This window comes from Scardinius erythrophthalmus (assembly GCF_964197995.2).
Source record: "Scardinius erythrophthalmus genome assembly, chromosome: 8".
Taxonomy (NCBI): Eukaryota; Metazoa; Chordata; class Actinopteri; order Cypriniformes; family Leuciscidae; genus Scardinius; species Scardinius erythrophthalmus.
In genome coordinates this window covers 1,615,303-1,635,302 of record NC_138228.1, presented here as the reverse complement: position 1 = coordinate 1,635,302, position 20,000 = coordinate 1,615,303, and the positions used below count along the sequence as shown (strand labels likewise).

Genomic DNA, 20,000 nt, shown 5'->3' with positions numbered 1-20,000 from the left:
CATGCATTCCCTGGGACCTGAACACATGACCTCGGTGTTTCCAGAGCCATTCTCAACCGTTTAAGTGGATCGACGTACAAAACATTTATTATAATCATTAATCTGTAATCACTGCATAACATGTTCATTGTGTCTGCTTCGCTGAGTACATGAATTAACTTAATAACATGTTATAATATAGCTTTATATCACTGACATATGGACATCACTTTAACTGAACACGTCCTCATTGGAACATTGAAACGTTTTCTGTAAAGCTGTTTTGAAACTATATGATTTGTGAAAAGCGCTATACAAATAAACTTGAGATGGACTGGATTTAAGTGAGAATTATTTATTAAAATTAAAGGAATAGTTCAACCCCAGATTTGAAATTTCTGTAACTACTCATAATAACTCAACCTCATGTTGTTCCAAACCCATAATACTCCCCCCCCCCCCCCTGTCTGAAAAGTCACAATCTTAAAAGTAATCGTTTTGTTTTTTAGAAACAAAATATTTAGAATGAAACAATTTTAAAAGTAACAGTTTCTAGAAGTAATTTTTTTAATGTAACCATTTTAAAAGTAACTTTTTTTGTAAAATCTTAAGAATGTAACAATTATAACAGTAAGTTTCTAGAAGTAAAATTTACAAATGTAACAATTTTAAAAGTAATAGTTTCTAGAAGTAAAAAAGTTACAAATGTAACAATTTTAAAAGTAACAGTTTCTAGAAGTAAAATCTTAAGAATGTAAACATTTTAAAAGTAACAGTTTCTGAAGTCAAATATTTCGAATTTAACCATTTTAAATGTAAAGTTATTTGGAAGTAGAATCTTAAGAATGTAACCACTTTAAAAGTAACATTTTAAGATATGTTTACAGGAAACAATACATGGCAAAAATGACTTTTTTTTATTTTGGTACAACATGAAGGTGAGCAAATGATGACAGAATTTTGATAATTTTCCTCCAGACAGCAGGAAAAAAGGTCGAGGAGGAAAAAGAAAGGGAGGAAAAAGAAAAAAAGAGTGCTTTTTGTATTTGTGAACTGGCCTGTCAAGTTTAATACAGTCTAAAGCCTTTCTCAGGTGAAAATACATTTCTCTTTTGGATTTATAAAACCTGTTAGAACTCTCTCTCTCTCTATCTCTATCTCTCTCTCTCTCTCTCTCTCTCTCTCTCTCTCTCTCTCTCTCTCTCTCTGTGGACAAGGGGGGCTCTGGGTTGCTGTACTGTAGGAGTTCACTATCTCTCTCTCTCTCTCTCTCTCTCTCTCTCTCTCTCTCTCTCTCTTTCTCTCTCTGTCTGTGGTCGAGGGCTCTGAGTTGCTGTAGGAGTTCACTATCTCTCTCTCTCTCTCTCTCTCTCTCTCTCTCTCTCTCTCTCTCTCTCTCTGTCTGTGGTCGAGGGCTCTGAGTTGCTGTAGGAGTTCACTATCTCTCTCTCTCTCTCTCTCTCTCTCTCTCTCTCTCTCTCTCTGTCTGTGGTCGAGGGCTCTGAGTTGCTGTAGGAGTTCACTATCTCTCTCTCTCTCTCTCTCTCTCTCTCTCTCTCTCTCTCTCTGTCTGTGGTCGAGGGCTCTGAGTTGCTGTAGGAGTTCTCTCTCTCTCTCTCTCTCTCTCTCTCTCTCTCTCTCTCTCTCTCTCTCTGTCTGTGGTCGAGGGCTCTGAGTTGCTGTAGGAGTTCACTATCTCTCTCTCTCTCTCTCTCTCTCTCTCTCTCTGTCTGTGGTCGAGGGCTCTGAGTTGCTGTAGGAGTTCACTATCTCTCTCTCTCTCTCTCTCTCTCTCTCTCTCTCTCTCTCTCTCTCTCTCTGTCTGTGGTCGAGGGCTCTGAGTTGCTGTAGGAGTTCTCTCTCTCTCTCTCTCTCTCTCTCTCTCTCTCTCTCTCTGTCTGTGGTCGAGGGCTCTGAGTTGCTGTAGGAGTTCACTATCTCTCTCTCTCTCTCTCTCTCTCTCTCTGTCTGTGGTCGAGGGCTCTGAGTTGCTGTAGGAGTTCACTATCTCTCTCTCTCTCTCTCTCTCTCTCTCTCTCTCTCTCTGTCTGTGGTCGAGGGCTCTGAGTTGCTGTAGGAGTTCACTATCTCTCTCTCTCTCTCTCTCTCTCTCTCTCTCTGTCTGTGGTCGAGGGCTCTGAGTTGCTGTAGGAGTTCACTATCTCTCTCTCTCTCTCTCTCTCTCTCTCTCTCTGTCTGTGGTCGAGGGCTCTGAGTTGCTGTAGGAGTTCACTATCTCTCTCTCTCTCTCTCTCTCTCTCTCTCTCTCTCTCTCTGTCTGTGGTCGAGGGCTCTGAGTTGCTGTAGGAGTTCACTATCTCTCTCTCTCTCTCTCTCTCTCTCTCTCTCTCTCTCTCTCTCTCTCTGTCTGTGGTCGAGGGCTCTGAGTTGCTGTAGGAGTTCACTATCTCTCTCTCTCTCTCTCTCTCTCTCTCTCTCTCTGTCTGTGGTCGAGGGCTCTGAGTTGCTGTAGGAGTTCACTATCTCTCTCTCTCTCTCTCTCTCTCTCTCTCTCTCTGTCTGTGGTCGAGGGCTCTGAGTTGCTGTAGGAGTTCACTATCTCTCTCTCTCTCTCTCTCTCTCTCTCTGTCTGTGGTCGAGGGCTCTGAGTTGCTGTAGGAGTTCACTATCTCTCTCTCTCTCTCTCTCTCTCTCTCTGTCTGTGGTCGAGGGCTCTGAGTTGCTGTAGGAGTTCACTATCTCTCTCTCTCTCTCTCTCTCTCTCTCTCTCTCTGTCTGTGGTCGAGGGCTCTGAGTTGCTGTAGGAGTTCACTATCTCTCTCTCTCTCTCTCTCTCTCTCTCTGTCTGTGGTCGAGGGCTCTGAGTTGCTGTAGGAGTTCACTATCTCTCTCTCTCTCTCTCTCTCTCTCTCTCTCTCTCTCTCTGTCTGTGGTCGAGGGCTCTGAGTTGCTGTAGGAGTTCACTATCTCTCTCTCTCTCTCTCTCTCTCTCTCTCTCTCTCTCTCTCTCTCTCTCTGTCTGTGGTCGAGGGCTCTGAGTTGCTGTAGGAGTTCACTATCTCTCTCTCTCTCTCTCTCTCTCTCTCTCTCTCTCTCTCTCTCTGTCTGTGGTCGAGGGCTCTGAGTTGCTGTAGGAGTTCACTATCTCTCTCTCTCTCTCTCTCTCTCTCTCTGTCTGTGGTCGAGGGCTCTGAGTTGCTGTAGGAGTTCACTATCTCTCTCTCTCTCTCTCTCTCTCTCTCTCTCTCTCTCTGTCTGTGGTCGAGGGCTCTGAGTTGCTGTAGGAGTTCACTATCTCTCTCTCTCTCTCTCTCTCTCTCTCTCTCTGTCTGTGGTCGAGGGCTCTGAGTTGCTGTAGGAGTTCACTATCTCTCTCTCTCTCTCTCTCTCTCTCTCTGTCTGTGGTCGAGGGCTCTGAGTTGCTGTAGGAGTTCACTATCTCTCTCTCTCTCTCTCTCTCTCTCTCTCTCTCTCTGTCTGTGGTCGAGGGCTCTGAGTTGCTGTAGGAGTTCACTATCTCTCTCTCTCTCTCTCTCTCTCTCTCTGTCTGTGGTCGAGGGCTCTGAGTTGCTGTAGGAGTTCACTATCTCTCTCTCTCTCTCTCTCTCTCTCTCTCTCTGTCTGTGGTCGAGGGCTCTGAGTTGCTGTAGGAGTTCACTATCTCTCTCTCTCTCTCTCTCTCTCTCTCTCTCTCTCTCTCTGTCTGTGGTCGAGGGCTCTGAGTTGCTGTAGGAGTTCACTATCTCTCTCTCTCTCTCTCTCTCTCTCTCTCTCTCTCTCTCTCTCTCTCTCTCTCTCTCTCTCTCTCTCTCTCTCTCTCTCTGTCTGTGGTCGAGGGCTCTGAGTTGCTGTAGGAGTTCACTATCTCTCTCTCTCTCTCTCTCTCTCTCTCTCTCTCTGTCTGTGGTCGAGGGCTCTGAGTTGCTGTAGGAGTTCACTATCTCTCTCCCTGCAGACGGTGGCGTCTTTTCTTATCAAGAAGAATGGCCGCTGCCTCCGTTTTTCAGACACTCTTATCTGGGAATCCTTTAAATTGAATATTTACAGGCTGATGTTCCCAGGAGCCGCAGGGCCCGTTCTCTTCACTCCGGACGGCCCTGAGCCGACACAAGCCGGATCTTCTGCAAATAACACTAAGATTGATTATGCATTCAGAGGAAATGAATGCTGTGAATGTCCACAAAAAGAATGTCCTGTAAATTATGCAAACCACTTTCATTTCATATAATAGTAAGCGCAAAAGAAATGGAAAGAGAATGGGAACAGGAGAAAAGCAGTGGATTTCTCAAACAATTGATCCATGAAGCCCCGCCTCTGAAAACTGACCAATCAGAACATAGCAACAGTTGCCATGTTTCTGTATCACTGATAGTGAGAAGATTTACTGTAAGACACATTGTATTTTTCTTAGCTTTTTTCCCAACAAATCTTGAGAAGTTCCTGCAGATTAAACTCTATCATTCCCAAACGACTGTAAAACATCAGCAAGAGCTCCTACATTTGCTGAAAGATACATTCATCTTGATCATGTGATTTTTAAGGATTAAAAACTGTTTCCAAAGTTCATGCAGCTCTAATATGGTATTTTGGAAAAGTAGCCATTTTAAAAGTAACAGTTTCTGAAAGTAAAATATTTAGAATGTAATGATTTTAAAACAGTTTCTAGTTGTAAAATCTTAAGAATGTAACCATTTTAAAAGTAAAAGAAGTAATATCTTAAGAATGTAACAACCAAACTTTCCAAATTTAATAATACAGGCAAAAGCACAATATTTTCTGATTTATGAAGTGAATCCAAAATCCCCTCTGCAAAAACTTAATCTGCGAAATCTAGCAAGAATGTTGAACATGGCTTTGTCCAATGTTCAGATTTCTGTTCTGGAATGCAGCATGAAAACTGGTGCATATGTAATTAGATAATGCCTCATTTGCATATTCAAACATTCAGAAAACTTCTGAATGAAAAATCTGGAGAATATTATGGTGAAATCTACAAGTTGAAATTTGCCTTAGGGATAGTTCCACCGAACAGTTGATGACAGCCATGGACTTCCATTGGAATTTTTTCCCCATACCACCCTGACAGCAACATAGTGTTGGCCCGGATCCGGCTCACATCTGGGCCATGCGGAATGTGTACCAGATGTGGGCCGGATCTGGGCCGACACTATGTTGCTGTCTGGGCATTGAACTCATAGGCTGCAGTGACTAAAGAAGTGTGTCTGAATTCACAGAACTCATAAAAGTCTCCGGATAACCTACTACTTCCGGCGGGATTCTGAATTGTGCATATGATGGACACTTCACTATCCCATGAGGCCACGGGAGAGGATTTCTGAATGACAGTGAAGCGACACAACTAACACTGGTAGATCACATGATAAAGACAGCATGGTGAATGTAGCTCGTCCAATTCAATAACACTTTATTTTACAGTGCCCTTGTTACAATGTAATTATATATTTAAGTACTGAGTAATATTAATTAACTACATGTACTAACTATAGGGTTAGGGTATGATTAGGGTTTGGTTGAGGGTTAGTTGCGTGTAATTATGCATCATTTACTGTTATTACTATGGTTAGTACATGTAACATATGTAACAAGGACACTGTAAAATAAAGTGTTACCTTAATTTCTTACTATATGGAACTTTTTTTTTTTTTTTAGCGGGCATGAAGTAATTACTTATTCAAAATAAGCACTTACTCAAGAGAGATTATGATTTTCTTCAACACATTCTTCAAAATATCTTCTGTCTTCAGTCGAAGAAAGAAAAACATACAGGTTTGGAACAACAATTTTCACACTCCTTTTAATGTTGATAATGTACGTTTTTTTTTCAGAATCATTTAACCTTTTCGAATCATGTCCATGATTTGTGTGTGTGTAGGTGTGTGTGTGTGTAGGTGTGTGTGTGTGTGTGTGTGTGTGTGTGTTCACACAGCAAGGGTCAAAACCTTTACCAAGTTTCGTAACATTTCAATGAATACATTTTTTTTTTTTAAACCAAATGTAAAAATTTTCAGTCAAAAATGAGGAAGAGCACCAGAGGTTGACAATGTTGACAATGTAGGCCTAAGTGTTTTTTTTTTATTATTGTTGTTCTCATCATTTACAAAGAAAGTGTCTGATGAATATTGCGCCACAAATGGCCTAGTTTGCTGTTCCCAGACCAGTTTTGGTTCCTGTGGTGTTCTCCAGACATTCCTGGACTGGGATCAGGAGCGTCGGCCAGCGTGTGTGTGTGTGTGTGTGTGTGTGTGTGACAGCTCATGCAGACTCAGAAACTCCTGCGTGCTGAATTAATGGGAGCGGTTGAGGGTGTAATTGCAGTGCTGGAGTCAAAGCTGTGAGACACGATAATGTCCGCTGAATAAAAGCCTGGCAGAGTTTACGCACTGAACAATATTAGCGGATTACACACATCAAACAAGCTCTGATTAATGCCTGAGAGGCAGGACACAGTCGGAACAGCAGGAAATCCGAGATAATTGTATGAATATTTGAAAGCGCTAATGACCTAGAATCATTCTGCACAATGAAGAGTGCACTAGATACGTTTGAGGAATCACAAGTTAAAATACTAGTGTTTGTCTGAGGTTGTTTCTGTTAGAAGGACATTCACGAACATGTTCCAGTTTCACTATGATAATGATCAGTTTCAGCCTTCAGCGCGTGCTGTTTTATCTCAGGCCGAAAGTTTAAAGGGATAGTTCACCAAAAAATGAAGATTCTGTCATCTAACCCTCATTTTGCTCCAAACCTGCATGAGTTTCTGTTGAACACAAAAGAAGATATTTTGAAGAATGTTGGTAATCATCAAAAATGCTTTTCGACTTTCTCAGTTTGTGTAAACCTACATTGGGTTTAGAGTATTTATTTATTCCTGCATTAATTTCACATTTCTAGTACAATTATGTGGTTTTGTTTCATTAATACAGTATATACTTTTTTCTTGATATACCCCGAAAGAATGGAAGTGAAATGTGACAACATGCCCCATAGGTGGAGTTCATTATAACATATGACAGATTCAAATGTTTTCTGATCTAATCAAAAAAATATATACAAGACAAACTAAAATAATGTCTCAATAAAATACAATTATTAAGTTTTTCATATAAAATAATTTAATTTTTTAATAATTTTAATAATTAAAAATAAACTATTTTTTGAGTTTGACAACAAACACACCGGAAAACACAGCTACAGTTCAAAACATAATAAAAATGTATAATTTCTGAACATTGACTCTCAGTCTTTATTTGCCTTTTTCTCATAGTTTCTCAATAGAATTCATAAAAGTGTAGAATAGAATAGTGTAGTTGTAATAGGGGCAACTGGGATTTAAACCCGGCTAGTGGTTATCAGTATTAAAGAACTATCTCAACTGTTAAATAACAGATTGGAGATAAACATCCATATAATTTTTATAATTTTTATTTCAGTTTTAGTTTTAGTTATAACTTTGAGTTATTTTGGTACATAGTTACTACATGAAAATGAGAATTTTTGCCTTTAACAAGCCGAAATAAAATCAATATTTTTTTTATTTCAGTTAATATTTATTTTCTTTTAAGTAATGGGAATTTTATATAAAAGTAATGGCACCAAGTAATGTATGTTTTGGTGGTTTATGACTATATACACGGCATTTATCGGCCATTATGAATTTGAAAGTGTTTAATTATTAGGGGGTTTACTGAAATAAAGTGAGTATGATTGGTTTGGACATCTGATCTCAGCATGTTGGTCAGTGATATGACTGCAATCGTAAGAAAGTAGACAGATATTAATTTCTTCAGGTAGAAGAGCGCGCGCCCGAGAGCTGACGTCACTGTCTGAGGCTTCGGCCCATTCCTGTGTTTCTGCTGCCATCTAGAGGTGGAAGAACGACTTTGTGTAATTTATTATAAAGAGATAAACCTGTGATCTTCATTTGGATAAATATCACATTCAAAAGTGATGTGTTTTAAATTCAAACCCTGTCCTGAAATGTAATAGATTATTTACAGCTTTGTGAAATTGATGTTAAAACAAAACTATGAGAATATCACGTATCACTGAATTTATACATTTGAGTTATTTATACAATTTTCAACATGACCTTGATTCTTATATTAAAAAAATATATATATTTCTTAAAAATAATAATAATAACAATGATACAATTAAATACAACAGAAAGATGACAGCCCAAAGTTTCTCCATGTTTTGCGGCATTTAGAATTTTCAATCCTTAAAACAAGTAAAAAGGAGAAGTGCCTTGAAACTCTCTAAATTACTGGCAATATATATGGAAGTATATATTGATATATATATATATATATATATATATATATATATATATATATATATATATATATATATATATATATATATATATATATATATATATATATATATATATATCAATATACACCCAATTTATTTAGCTATAATTTGCTTTTCATATTGTTTTATTTATGTTATTATTATGTTGTTTACGATATGCTGCTTGGTCTTATTATTAAGGTGTATGACAACGATAATATGTTAATGATGTTTGTTATTTGAAATGATTTACTAAAGTAAAAAAAAAAAAAAAAAAATACAAATAAGAAGCTGACAGCCCGCCCTCTTCCGCATGCGTCATCTCGCTGCGCGCTCCCGCGTCATCAACGCGCGCCCTGCCGAGTTTGGACCCACAGTTTCGGTTCTTCGGTGACCAGTGATGATTTCAGCAGCGGTTCTGCGCGGTCTCGCGAGCCTGACCCGGGCACGAGCCGCTCACACAGGTACAGAAACACGCACGAGTTTGAAGAAGCTTCTGGATCACAGCGAGTCTGATAATGTCATTGACCTGTCATTGATTCTGTTCACATTGATTCTTTCGCGTTCACACAATGGTTGACAGGTCATTCATTGTTGAGGTGTGTGTGTGTGTGTGTGTGTGTGTGTGTGTGTGTGTGTGTGTGTGTAAGAGAGAGAGAGAGAGAGTGAGAGAGAGAGAGAGAGAGAGAGAGTGTGAGTGAGTGAGTGAGTGAGTGAGTGAGAGAGAGAGAGAGAGAGAGAGAGAGAGAGAGAGTGTGTGTGTGTGTGTGTGTGTGTGTGTGTTTGCCCTTATAATGACCCTCAATAACATATGACACGTGTATTATTATTTATAATTCTACATTATATTCTAATATGAACGTAAAATACAAGTACTGTAATATATTAAGTTTTTCAGCATAAGATTGTATCTATAATATAAATCTTGATCTTGGATGTGATGCATGTTGTTTTTCAGGATTATTTGATGAATAGAAAGTTCAAAAGAGCAGCATTTATTAGAAATAGAATCTTTTGTAACATTATAAATGTCTTTACTGTCACTTTTGATCAATTTAATGCGTCCTTGATGAATAGAAGTATTATTTTTTTCCTTTAAAAAAATCTCTTACCTGAAACTATTGAATGCTCAGTTTACAGAAAACATCTTCTGATGCACAATCTTGGACACATCATCAGTGTTGTTTCCAGGAGTCATTGGGTGTTTCGGGTCTTACAACAGACACCCTCGTCCGGGCGACCCGGCCGAGGCTGATCAGACCCCGGCCTGTGTCCAAGTGGCATTCTACTGCCCCCACTGCTCTCCCCTCTTTAACCAGAGCCATCTGGATGCTTTTTCTGCTGCCTCCACGTTGTTGCCTATGGCTCTTCTTCGGTTGGCTCCTGTTATGCCCAGCGTACCGTAGGCCTTGCTCAGGGAGTAACTGGCAAATCCCCTACTGCCCACCTCTACTGGCATACACCTGGTCCTCCATCCGTTCCTTCGACAATCCTCCACCAGTTCTTGATATTTCTCCCTCTTTCTCTCTTGAGCTTCCTCCATCCTCTCCTCCCAGGGCACTGTCAGCTCTAGCAAGATCAGCTGTTTTGTGGCCTCAGAGACCAAGATGATGTCAGGTCTCAATTTGGACTGGGTGATGTGTGTTGGAATTTTAAGCTGCCTTTCCAGGTCAACTGTCATCACCCAGTCTCTGGCCGTGGAGAGCAAACCTACAGAGCAGTTTTTCAATGATCTCACTGGCTTTTGTCCTTCCTTGATGAAGTGAATGGCCTTGGCTGTAACTTGGGTGTATCGGCTATCCTTGATCCCCTTACTGATTGCCTCAGCGATGGATTTGAGAACCTGGTCGTGCCTCCATCGATACCGACCCTCACCCAGTGCCTTGGAGCAGCTGCTCAGGATGTGTTCTAATGTCCCTGTTTTGGAACAAAGAGGGCATGCCGGTGTTTCTATTTTTCCCCATGTGCACAGGTTGGATGGACTTGGGAGGATGTCATAGACCCCCTGAATCAAGAACTTGATTCTCTGGGGGTTCCACTTCCAAATTTCCTTCCAGGTGACACTCCGCTCCATTGCCTGCTCCCACTTCATCCAGGCGCCTTGCTGCCGCATGGCCACTGCTCTGCTGGTTCGCTCTTCCTCGACTGAAGCTCGCACCTCCTCCTGTACAAGCCTCTGCCTCTCCTTTCCGCTGGCAGAGTCATATCGGGTTGCTGTTAGACTCCCAAGTCCGGCTCTGCCTTGCGCCACTGTTCCAAGGATGGCCTTGTGCTTCAGCCTCGTCTCTGCCTGCTGGACTGCCTCGGCTGCCTTCCACTTCCTCCCTGTCCTCACAACAATCCCTGCGCCAGACACTTTGGCATCTCTGGAACCAGAGTACTGCAGGTGTTCCCTTGTCCGTGCAACGATGAACTCCTCCCTGACTGAGCTAAAAGGGAGCCTGAGCTTGTTAGTGTTCCCATATAGCCCAATGTTACTTAGGCTACTCGGCAAGCCCAGCCATCTGCGTAGATAGCTGCTCACCTTTTGCTCAAAACCTTCAACCACTGTCATGGGGACCTCATAGATAAGCAGAGGCCAGAGGATTCTTGGGAGGATTCCATGCTGGTATACCCAGGCCTTGAATCTTCCAGGGAGCCCAGACTTATCCACTGTTCTCAACCATCCCTCCAGGTCAGCACCAGTTGCCTTGATGGAGTCTCTGTCATTCAGGCTGCAGTTGAAGACCTTACCGAGGCTCTTCACTGGTCTCTCAGTGACTGACGGGATCTGGTGTTCTCCCAGCCTGAAATGGAATCTGTTTGTAACCTTCCCCTTCTTTAGGACCAGAGATCTGGACTTTGCAGGTTTGAAGCTCATGCGTGCCCATGACATGAGTCTCTCCAACCCCTGGAGGATCCACCTGGCTCCTGGTACTGCCGTTGTTGTCACTGTGAGGTCGTCCATGAATGCTCTTATGGGAGGTTGCCTTACTCCAGCCTTGCTCAGGGGGCCTCTGCACTCTGTTTCAGCTGCCTTGACCAGCATATTCATGGCCAGCGAAAAGAGGGTCACTGAGATGGTACAGCCAGTGATTATCCCCACCTCCAGCTGGTGCCAGTCAGATGTTAGCTGGCCAGTGGAGACTCTCAAGCTGAACTTGTTGTAATAGTCCAGGATGAGATCTTTCACCTTCTGTGGTACATGGTGTTTCTCCAGTGCGACCTCCACCAGCTTGTGAGGTATTGAGCCATAGGCATTGGTGAGGTCCAGCCACAGTACAGCCAGGTCCCCTCTGCCTTCTCTTGCTTCCCTGATGAGCTGGGTTACCACGCCTGTGTGTTCCAGACACCCAGGCACTCCTGGCATTCCTCCCTTTTGCACAGACGTGTCGATGTACTTATTGCTCAACAGGAAGTTGGAGAGCCTCTTGGCCACGATGCTGAAGAAGATTTTACTCTCCACACTGAGCAAGGAGATAACCCGGAACTGGTCGATGTTCTCAGACTTCTCCTCTTTTGGTATGCACACTCCCTCCGCATACCTCCATGACTGGGCGATCTTCCCTCTCCTCCAGATCACCTTCAGGGCCTTCCAAAGCCGATGTAATAGCTTTGGGCAGTGCTTGTACACCTTATAGGGCACTCCACTTGGGCCTGGTGCTGAGCTCGATCTTGCTCTCCTCACCACTTCCTCCACTTCCCTTAGGCGGGGCTCCTTCAGGTCGAAGTCTGATGAAGGCTCTGGTGGTGTTATCAGCGCATTGCATGGACCCAGCGTTTGTTCTCTGATGGAGTCACTATAGGTGGCCTTGAGGTGGTCGTTTATGGCATCCTTGGAGCAGGTGAGGCGGCCAGCCCTCTTTTGGCCAAGGAGCTGCTTGGTCAGCTTAAATGGGTTGGCCAAGAATGCTGCCCTCTTCCTGGCTCTCTCCTTCCGCCTCCTTCTGTGGAACTCTGCCCTCCGTAAGGTCAAGAGTTGCTTCCTTAGGATTGCTCTCAGGTCCGCTAGGCCAGCTCTCTCGACTTCCCCCGCTGATTTGTATTGCCTCTTTAGCAGCCTGAGTTCGTCCCTAAGGCACTGAATTTTCTTTACTCTGTGGCTTGGAGCATATGCAGATGGCGCTGGCTTAGGTGCCTCAGTTCCAAATCGCTCGGCTGCGATATTCACTATGAGGGTGGTCATTGTTCTCAATCGGTGGTCCACGTCACCCTTGGCTGTCCCTTCCAGGACCTGACTTACATCTTCATCAAATTGTTGCCACTCAACTCTCTTGTGGGATTTGGGCCACTGGATCTTTGGTTGGACCGCAGGAGCACAGCCATTTGTTGTGGCTGCAGCTTGCTGGCTTTGGAGGCCATGAGCATTGTCAGGAGATGCTGTCTCTTGGGTTATAGTGGCAGGTGAGCTGCTGGCAGCAGGTATTGGCGACACTAGGAGGCTCTGGGCACTGTGGGTTGCCTCCGGGCCTGGCTCCTCCTGCGTCTTATCAGAAGTCACTTCTGTGCGTTGTGTCGTCGTTGCCGCTGTCAAGCATCTCATTCTGCCTTGATGGATTTTTAAACCCCTCTCGTTCTTGCATATCCTACCGCAGATGCACTGTATTGACGATGTCGTTATTCCTTTGTTCTGTGTCGTTGTCCTTGAGTCCGTCCTATTGGGGTGCTCATCCTCCCCCCCTCTCGGGCACCCCTGGGGGTATCTTTCTTTTGTGGGTTTTGTAGCTTGTTGTTGGGTTCTTCCTTACGGAAGAAGTGGTTTGGGCTGCCAACCCTCTCCACCCCAGGTTGCCGTCTCTCCGGCCGTCATCTGTCTCTCCAGAGGTCACCACACTCTTCGTGGTTGTCACCCAGTCTGTTCCTGGTTGTCACTGGTGCTCCCAGAGTATTTCAGTTTACAGAAAACATCTTCTGATGCACAATCTTGGACACATCATCAGTGTTGTTTCCAGGAGTCATTGGGTGTTTCGGGTCTTACAACAGACACCCTCGTCCGGGCGACCCGGCCGAGGCTGATCAGACCCCGGCCTGTGTCCAAGTGGCATTCTACTGCCCCCACTGCTCTCCCCTCTTTAACCAGAGCCATCTGGATGCTTTTTCTGCTGCCTCCACGTTGTTGCCTATGGCTCTTCTTCGGTTGGCTCCTGTTATGCCCAGCGTACCGTAGGCCTTGCTCAGGGAGTAACTGGCAAATCCCCTACTGCCCACCTCTACTGGCATACACCTGGTCCTCCATCCGTTCCTTCGACAATCCTCCACCAGTTCTTGATATTTCTCCCTCTTTCTCTCTTGAGCTTCCTCCATCCTCTCCTCCCAGGGCACTGTCAGCTCTAGCAAGATCAGCTGTTTTGTGGCCTCAGAGACCAAGATGATGTCAGGTCTCAATTTGGACTGGGTGATGTGTGTTGGAATTTTAAGCTGCCTTTCCAGGTCAACTGTCATCACCCAGTCTCTGGCCGTGGAGAGCAAACCTACAGAGCAGTTTTTCAATGATCTCACTGGCTTTTGTCCTTCCTTGATGAAGTGAATGGCCTTGGCTGTAACTTGGGTGTATCGGCTATCCTTGATCCCCTTACTGATTGCCTCAGCAATGGATTTGAGAACCTGGTCGTGCCTCCATCGATACCGACCCTCACCCAGTGCCTTGGAGCAGCTGCTCAGGATGTGTTCTAATGTCCCTGTTTTGGAACAAAGAGGGCATGCCGGTGTTTCTATTTTTCCCCATGTGCACAGGTTGGATGGACTTGGGAGGATGTCATAGACCCCCTGAATCAAGAACTTGATTCTCTGGGGGTTCCACTTCCAAATTTCCTTCCAGGTGACACTCCGCTCCATTGCCTGCTCCCACTTCATCCAGGCGCCTTGCTGCCGCATGGCCACTGCTCTGCTGGTTCGCTCTTCCTCGACTGAAGCTCGCACCTCCTCCTGTACAAGCCTCTGCCTCTCCTTTCCGCTGGCAGAGTCATATCGGGTTGCTGTTAGACTCCCAAGTCCGGCTCTGCCTTGCGCCACTGTTCCAAGGATGGCCTTGTGCTTCAGCCTCGTCTCTGCCTGCTGGACTGCCTCGGCTGCCTTCCACTTCCTCCCTGTCCTCACAACAATCCCTGCGCCAGACACTTTGGCATCTCTGGAACCAGAGTACTGCAGGTGTTCCCTTGTCCGTGCAACGATGAACTCCTCCCTGACTGAGCTAAAAGGGAGCCTGAGCTTGTTAGTGTTCCCATATAGCCTAAATGTATCACAGTTTCCAAATGTTTTTTTTTTTCTGATAATAATCATAAATGTTTCTTGATCATCAAATCCTCATATTAGAGTGATTTCTGGAGGATCATGTGACACTGAAGACTGGAGTAATGATGCTGAACATTCAGCTTTGATCACAGGAATAAATTACACTTTACTGTATATTCACATAGAAAACAGATGATTTACATTAGAATAATGTTTCACAATATTACTGATTTTTTGATCAAATAAATGCAGCAGAAGAGACTTTTTTTTTTAAGTTTCAATCTTTTGACCTGTAGTGTGTACACACACACACACACACACACACACACACACACACACACTGAATGTGTTCCTCTGTTCGCAGCTCCGCTGGCCGTCAGGTGTTACTGTCTCACACACACACACACACACACACACACACACACTGAATGTGTTCCTCTGTTCGCAGCTCCGCTGGCCGTCAGGTGTTACTGTCTCTCACACACACACACACACACACACACACACTGAATGTGTTCCTCTGTTCGCAGCTCCGCTGGCCGTCAGGTGTTACTGTCTCACACACACACACACACACACACACACACACACACACACACACACACACACACACACTGAATGTGTTCCTCTGTTCGCAGCTCCGCTGGCCGTCAGGTGTTACTGTCTCACACACACACACACACACACACACACACACACACACACACACACACACTGAATGTGTTCCTCTGTTCGCAGCTCCGCTGGCCGTCAGGTGTTACTCTCACGCTAAAGTGGAGACGGACGAGGAGTTTGACTCGCGCTGGGTGACGTACTTCAGCAAACCAGACCTGGACGCCTGGGAGCTGCGCAAAGGTGAAGAACACACACACACACTGATCTCACACACACTGATTACACACACCGATCTCTCACAATGATTTCACACTGATCTCACACACTGAAACTTTCATGACATCATCCGCCGCGTGTGAACCTGTGTGTGTGTGTGTGTGTGTGTGTGTGTGTGTGTGTGTGTGTGTGTGTGTGTGTGTGTGTGTGTGTGTGTGTGTGTGTGTGTGTGTGTGTGTGTGTGTGTGTTTTCTCGTCAGGAATGAACACTCTGATTGGATACGATCTCGTTCCCGAGCCGAAGATCCTGGACTCGGCTCTGCGCGCCTGCAGGCGATTGGATGATCTCGCCAGTGCCATCCGCATCCTCGAGGCCGTCAAGGTGAGGGAAACACACGTGGGCGGGGCTTGATTGTGTCTGTGGGGAACTGATTGGATGGTTGTGGTTTGCTATTGGCTGATCTCCTGTGAGTGACAGGTTATAGCCCCGCCCACATCACCAGAGAAGAGAAGAGATGCTGCAAGAGGAACTGATTCTGATTCAACATTATTAAAACAATAATGATAAATAATTTAGAATAAACACTGCAATAAAAACTGTCAATTGATTTCATGGTGACTTTAAATCTGTGTGTGTGTGTGTGTGAGTGTGTGAGTGTGAGTGTGTGTGTGTGTGTGTGTGAGACTCTGATTGACATGTTCTTGGTGTGTTCTCTCAGGATAAGTCTGGTCCTCATCAGGAGATTTACCCGTATGTGATCCAGGAGCTCAGGCCGTGTGTGTGTGTGTGTGTGTGTGTGTGTGTGTGTGTGTGTGTGTGTGTGTGACTCTGATTGTCATGTTCTTGGTGTGTGTTCTCTCAGGATAAGTCTGGTCCTCATCAGGAGATTTACCCGTATGTGATCCAGGAGCTCAGGCCGTGTGTGTGTGTGTGTGTGTGTGTGTGTGTGTGTGTGTGTGTGTGTGTGTGACTCTGATTGACATGTTCTTGGTGTGTGTTCTCTCAGGATAAGTCTGGTCCTCATCAGGAGATTTACCCGTATGTGATCCAGGAGCTCAGGCTGTGTGTGTGTGTGTGTGTGTGTGTGTGTGTGTGTGTGTGTGTGTGTGTGTGTGTGTGTGTGTGTGTGTGTGTGTGTGTGTGTGTGTGTGTGTGTGTGTGTGTGTGTGTGTGTGTGTGTGTGTGTGTGTGTGTGTGTGTGTGTGTGTGTGTGTGTGACTCTGATTGACATGTTCTTGGTGTGTTCTCTCAGGATAAGTCAGGTCCTCATCAGGAGATTTACCCGTATGTGATCCAGGAGCTCAGGCCGTGTGTGTGTGTGTGTGTGTGTGTGTGTGTGTGTGTGTGTGTGTGTGTGTGTGTGTGTGTGACTCTGATTGACATGTTCTTGGTGTGTTCTCTCAGGATAAGTCAGGTCCTCATCAGGAGATTTACCCGTATGTGATCCAGGAGCTCAGGCCGTGTGTGTGTGTGTGTGTGTGTGTGTGTGTGTGTGTGTGTGTGTGTGTGTGTGTGTGTGTGTGTGTGTGTGTGTGTGTGTGTGTGTGTGTGTGTGTGTGTGTGTGTGACTCTGATTGTCATGTTCTTGGTGTGTGTTCTCTCAGGATAAGTCTGGTCCTCATCAGGAGATTTACCCGTATGTGATCCAGGAGCTCAGGCTGTGTGTGTGTGTGTGTGTGTGTGTGTGTGTGTGTGTGTGTGTGTGTGTGTGTGTGTGTGTGTGTGTGTGTGTGTGTGTGTGACTCTGATTGACATGTTCTTGGTGTGTGTTCTCTCAGGATAAGTCAGGTCCTCATCAGGAGATTTACCCGTATGTGATCCAGGAGCTCAGGCTGTGTGTGTGTGTGTGTGTGTGTGTGTGTGTGTGTGTGTGTGTGTGTGTGTGTGACTCTGATTGACATGTTCTTGGTGTGTGTTCTCTCAGGATAAGTCAGGTCCTCATCAGGAGATTTACCCGTATGTGATCCAGGAGCTCAGGCCGTGTGTGTGTGTGTGTGTGTGTGTGTGTGTGTGTGTGTGTGTGTGTGTGTGTGTGTGTGTGAGACTCTGATTGACATGTTCTTGGTGTGTGTTCTCTCAGGATAAGTCAGGTCCTCATCAGGAGATTTACCCGTATGTGATCCAGGAGCTCAGGCCGTGTGTGTGTGTGTGTGTGTGTGTGTGTGTGTGTGTGTGTGTGTGTGTGTGTGTGTGTGTGTGTGTGTGTGTGTGTGTGTGTGTGTGTGTGTGTGACTCTGATTGACATGTTCTTGGTGTGTGTTCTCTCAGGATAAGTCAGGTCCTCATCAGGAGATTTACCCGTATGTGATCCAGGAGCTCAGGCCGTGTGTGTGTGTGTGTGTGTGTGTGTGTGTGTGTGTGTGTGTGTGTGTGTGTGTGTGTGTGTGTGTGTGACTCTGATTGTCATGTTCTTGGTGTGTGTTCTCTCAGGATAAGTCAGGTCCTCATCAGGAGATTTACCCGTATGTGATCCAGGAGCTCAGGCTGTGTGTGTGTGTGTGTGTGTGTGTGTGTGTGTGTGTGTGTGTGTGTGTGTGTGTGTGTGTGTGACTCTGATTGACATGTTCTTGGTGTGTGTTCTCTCAGGATAAGTCAGGTCCTCATCAGGAGATTTACCCGTATGTGATCCAGGAGCTCAGGCCGTGTGTGTGTGTGTGTGTGTGTGTGTGTGTGTGTGTGTGTGTGTGTGTGTGTGTGTGTGTGTGACTCTGATTGACATGTTCTTGGTGTGTGTTCTCTCAGGATAAGTCAGGTCCTCATCAGGAGATTTACCCGTATGTGATCCAGGAGCTCAGGCCGTGTGTGTGTGTGTGTGTGTGTGTGTGTGTGTGTGTGTGTGTGTGTGTGTGTGTGTGTGTGTGTGTGTGTGTGTGTGTGTGTGTGTGTGTGTGACTCTGATTGTCATGTTCTTGGTGTGTGTTCTCTCAGGATAAGTCTGGTCCTCATCAGGAGATTTACCCGTATGTGATCCAGGAGCTCAGGCCGTGTGTGTGTGTGTGTGTGTGTGTGTGTGTGTGTGTGACTCTGATTGACATGTTCTTGGTGTGTGTTCTCTCAGGATAAGTCAGGTCCTCATCAGGAGATTTACCCGTATGTGATCCAGGAGCTCAGGCCGTGTGTGTGTGTGTGTGTGTGTGTGTGTGTGTGTGACTGACTCTGATTGACATGTTCTTGGTGTGTTCTCTCAGGATAAGTCAGGTCCTCATCAGGAGATTTACCCGTATGTGATCCAGGAGCTCAGGCCGTGTGTGTGTGTGTGTGTGTGTGTGTGTGTGTGTGTGTGTGACTGACTCTGATTGACATGTTCTTGGTGTGTTCTCTCAGGATAAGTCTGGTCCTCATCAGGAGATTTACCCGTATGTGATCCAGGAGCTCAGGCCGTGTGTGTGTGTGTGTGTGTGTGTGTGTGTGTGTGTGTGTGTGTGTGTGTGTGTGTGTGTGTGTGTGTGTGTGTGTGTGTGTGACTCTGATTGACATGTTCTTGGTGTGTGTTCTCTCAGGATAAGTCAGGTCCTCATCAGGAGATTTACCCGTATGTGATCCAGGAGCTCAGGCCGTGTGTGTGTGTGTGTGTGTGTGTGTGTGTGTGTGTGTGTGTGTGTGTGTGTGTGTGTGTGTGTGTGTGACTCTGATTGTCATGTTCTTGGTGTGTGTTCTCTCAGGATAAGTCAGGTCCTCATCAGGAGATTTACCCGTATGTGATCCAGGAGCTCAGGCTGTGTGTGTGTGTGTGTGTGTGTGTGTGTGTGTGTGTGTGTGTGTGTGTGTGTGTGTGTGTGTGTGACTCTGATTGACATGTTCTTGGTGTGTGTTCTCTCAGGATAAGTCAGGTCCTCATCAGGAGATTTACCCGTATGTGATCCAGGAGCTCAGGCCGTGTGTGTGTGTGTGTGTGTGTGTGTGTGTGTGTGTGTGTGTGTGTGTGTGTGTGTGTGTGTGTGTGTGTGTGTGTGTGACTCTGATTGTCATGTTCTTGGTGTGTGTTCTCTCAGGATAAGTCTGGTCCTCATCAGGAGATTTACCCGTATGTGATCCAGGAGCTCAGGCCGTGTGTGTGTGTGTGTGTGTGTGTGTGTGTGTGTGTGTGTGTGTGTGTGTGTGTGTGTGTGTGTGTGTGTGTGTGTGTGTGTGTGTGTGTGTGTGTGTGTGTGTGTGTGTGTGTGTGTGTGTGTGTGTGTGTGTGTGTGTGTGTGTGTGTGTGTGTGTGTGTGACTCTGATTGTCATGTTCTTGGTGTGTGTTCTCTCAGGATAAGTCTGGTCCTCATCAGGAGATTTACCCGTATGTGATCCAGGAGCTCAGGCCGTGTGTGTGTGTGTGTGTGTGTGACTCTGATTGACATGTTCTTGGTGTGTGTTCTCTCAGGATAAGTCAGGTCCTCATCAGGAGATTTACCCGTATGTGATCCAGGAGCTCAGGCCGTGTGTGTGTGTGTGTGTGTGTGTGTGTGTGTGTGTGTGTGTGTGTGTGTGTGTGTGACTCTGATTGTCATGTTCTTGGTGTGTGTTCTCTCAGGATAAGTCTGGTCCTCATCAGGAGATTTACCCGTATGTGATCCAGGAGCTCAGGCCGTGTGTGTGTGTGTGTGTGTGTGTGTGTGTGTGTGTGTGTGTGTGTGTGTGTGTGTGTGTGTGTGTGACTCTGATTGACATGTTCTTGGTGTGTGTTCTCTCAGGATAAGTCTGGTCCTCATCAGGAGATTT

The 20,000-nt window shown here is 45.3% G+C and overlaps 1 protein-coding gene across 2 annotated transcripts in view; it reads left to right on the top strand.

Moving 5' to 3' along the window:
* The first annotated feature begins 8,564 nt into the window (after positions 1-8,564).
* The window catches only part of cox5ab (cytochrome c oxidase subunit 5Ab), a 12,105-nt gene continuing 669 nt past the window's right edge, over positions 8,565-20,000 (top strand). For both annotated transcript variants that reach the window (XM_081372019.1, XM_081372020.1), the window contains exons 1-3: positions 8,565-8,720; positions 15,205-15,321; positions 15,558-15,679. In XM_081372019.1, the coding sequence (XP_081228145.1) occupies positions 8,657-8,720; positions 15,205-15,321; positions 15,558-15,679 (303 nt within the window). In that variant the 5' untranslated portion in view covers positions 8,565-8,656. The remainder of the gene's footprint in view (positions 8,721-15,204; positions 15,322-15,557; positions 15,680-20,000) is intronic.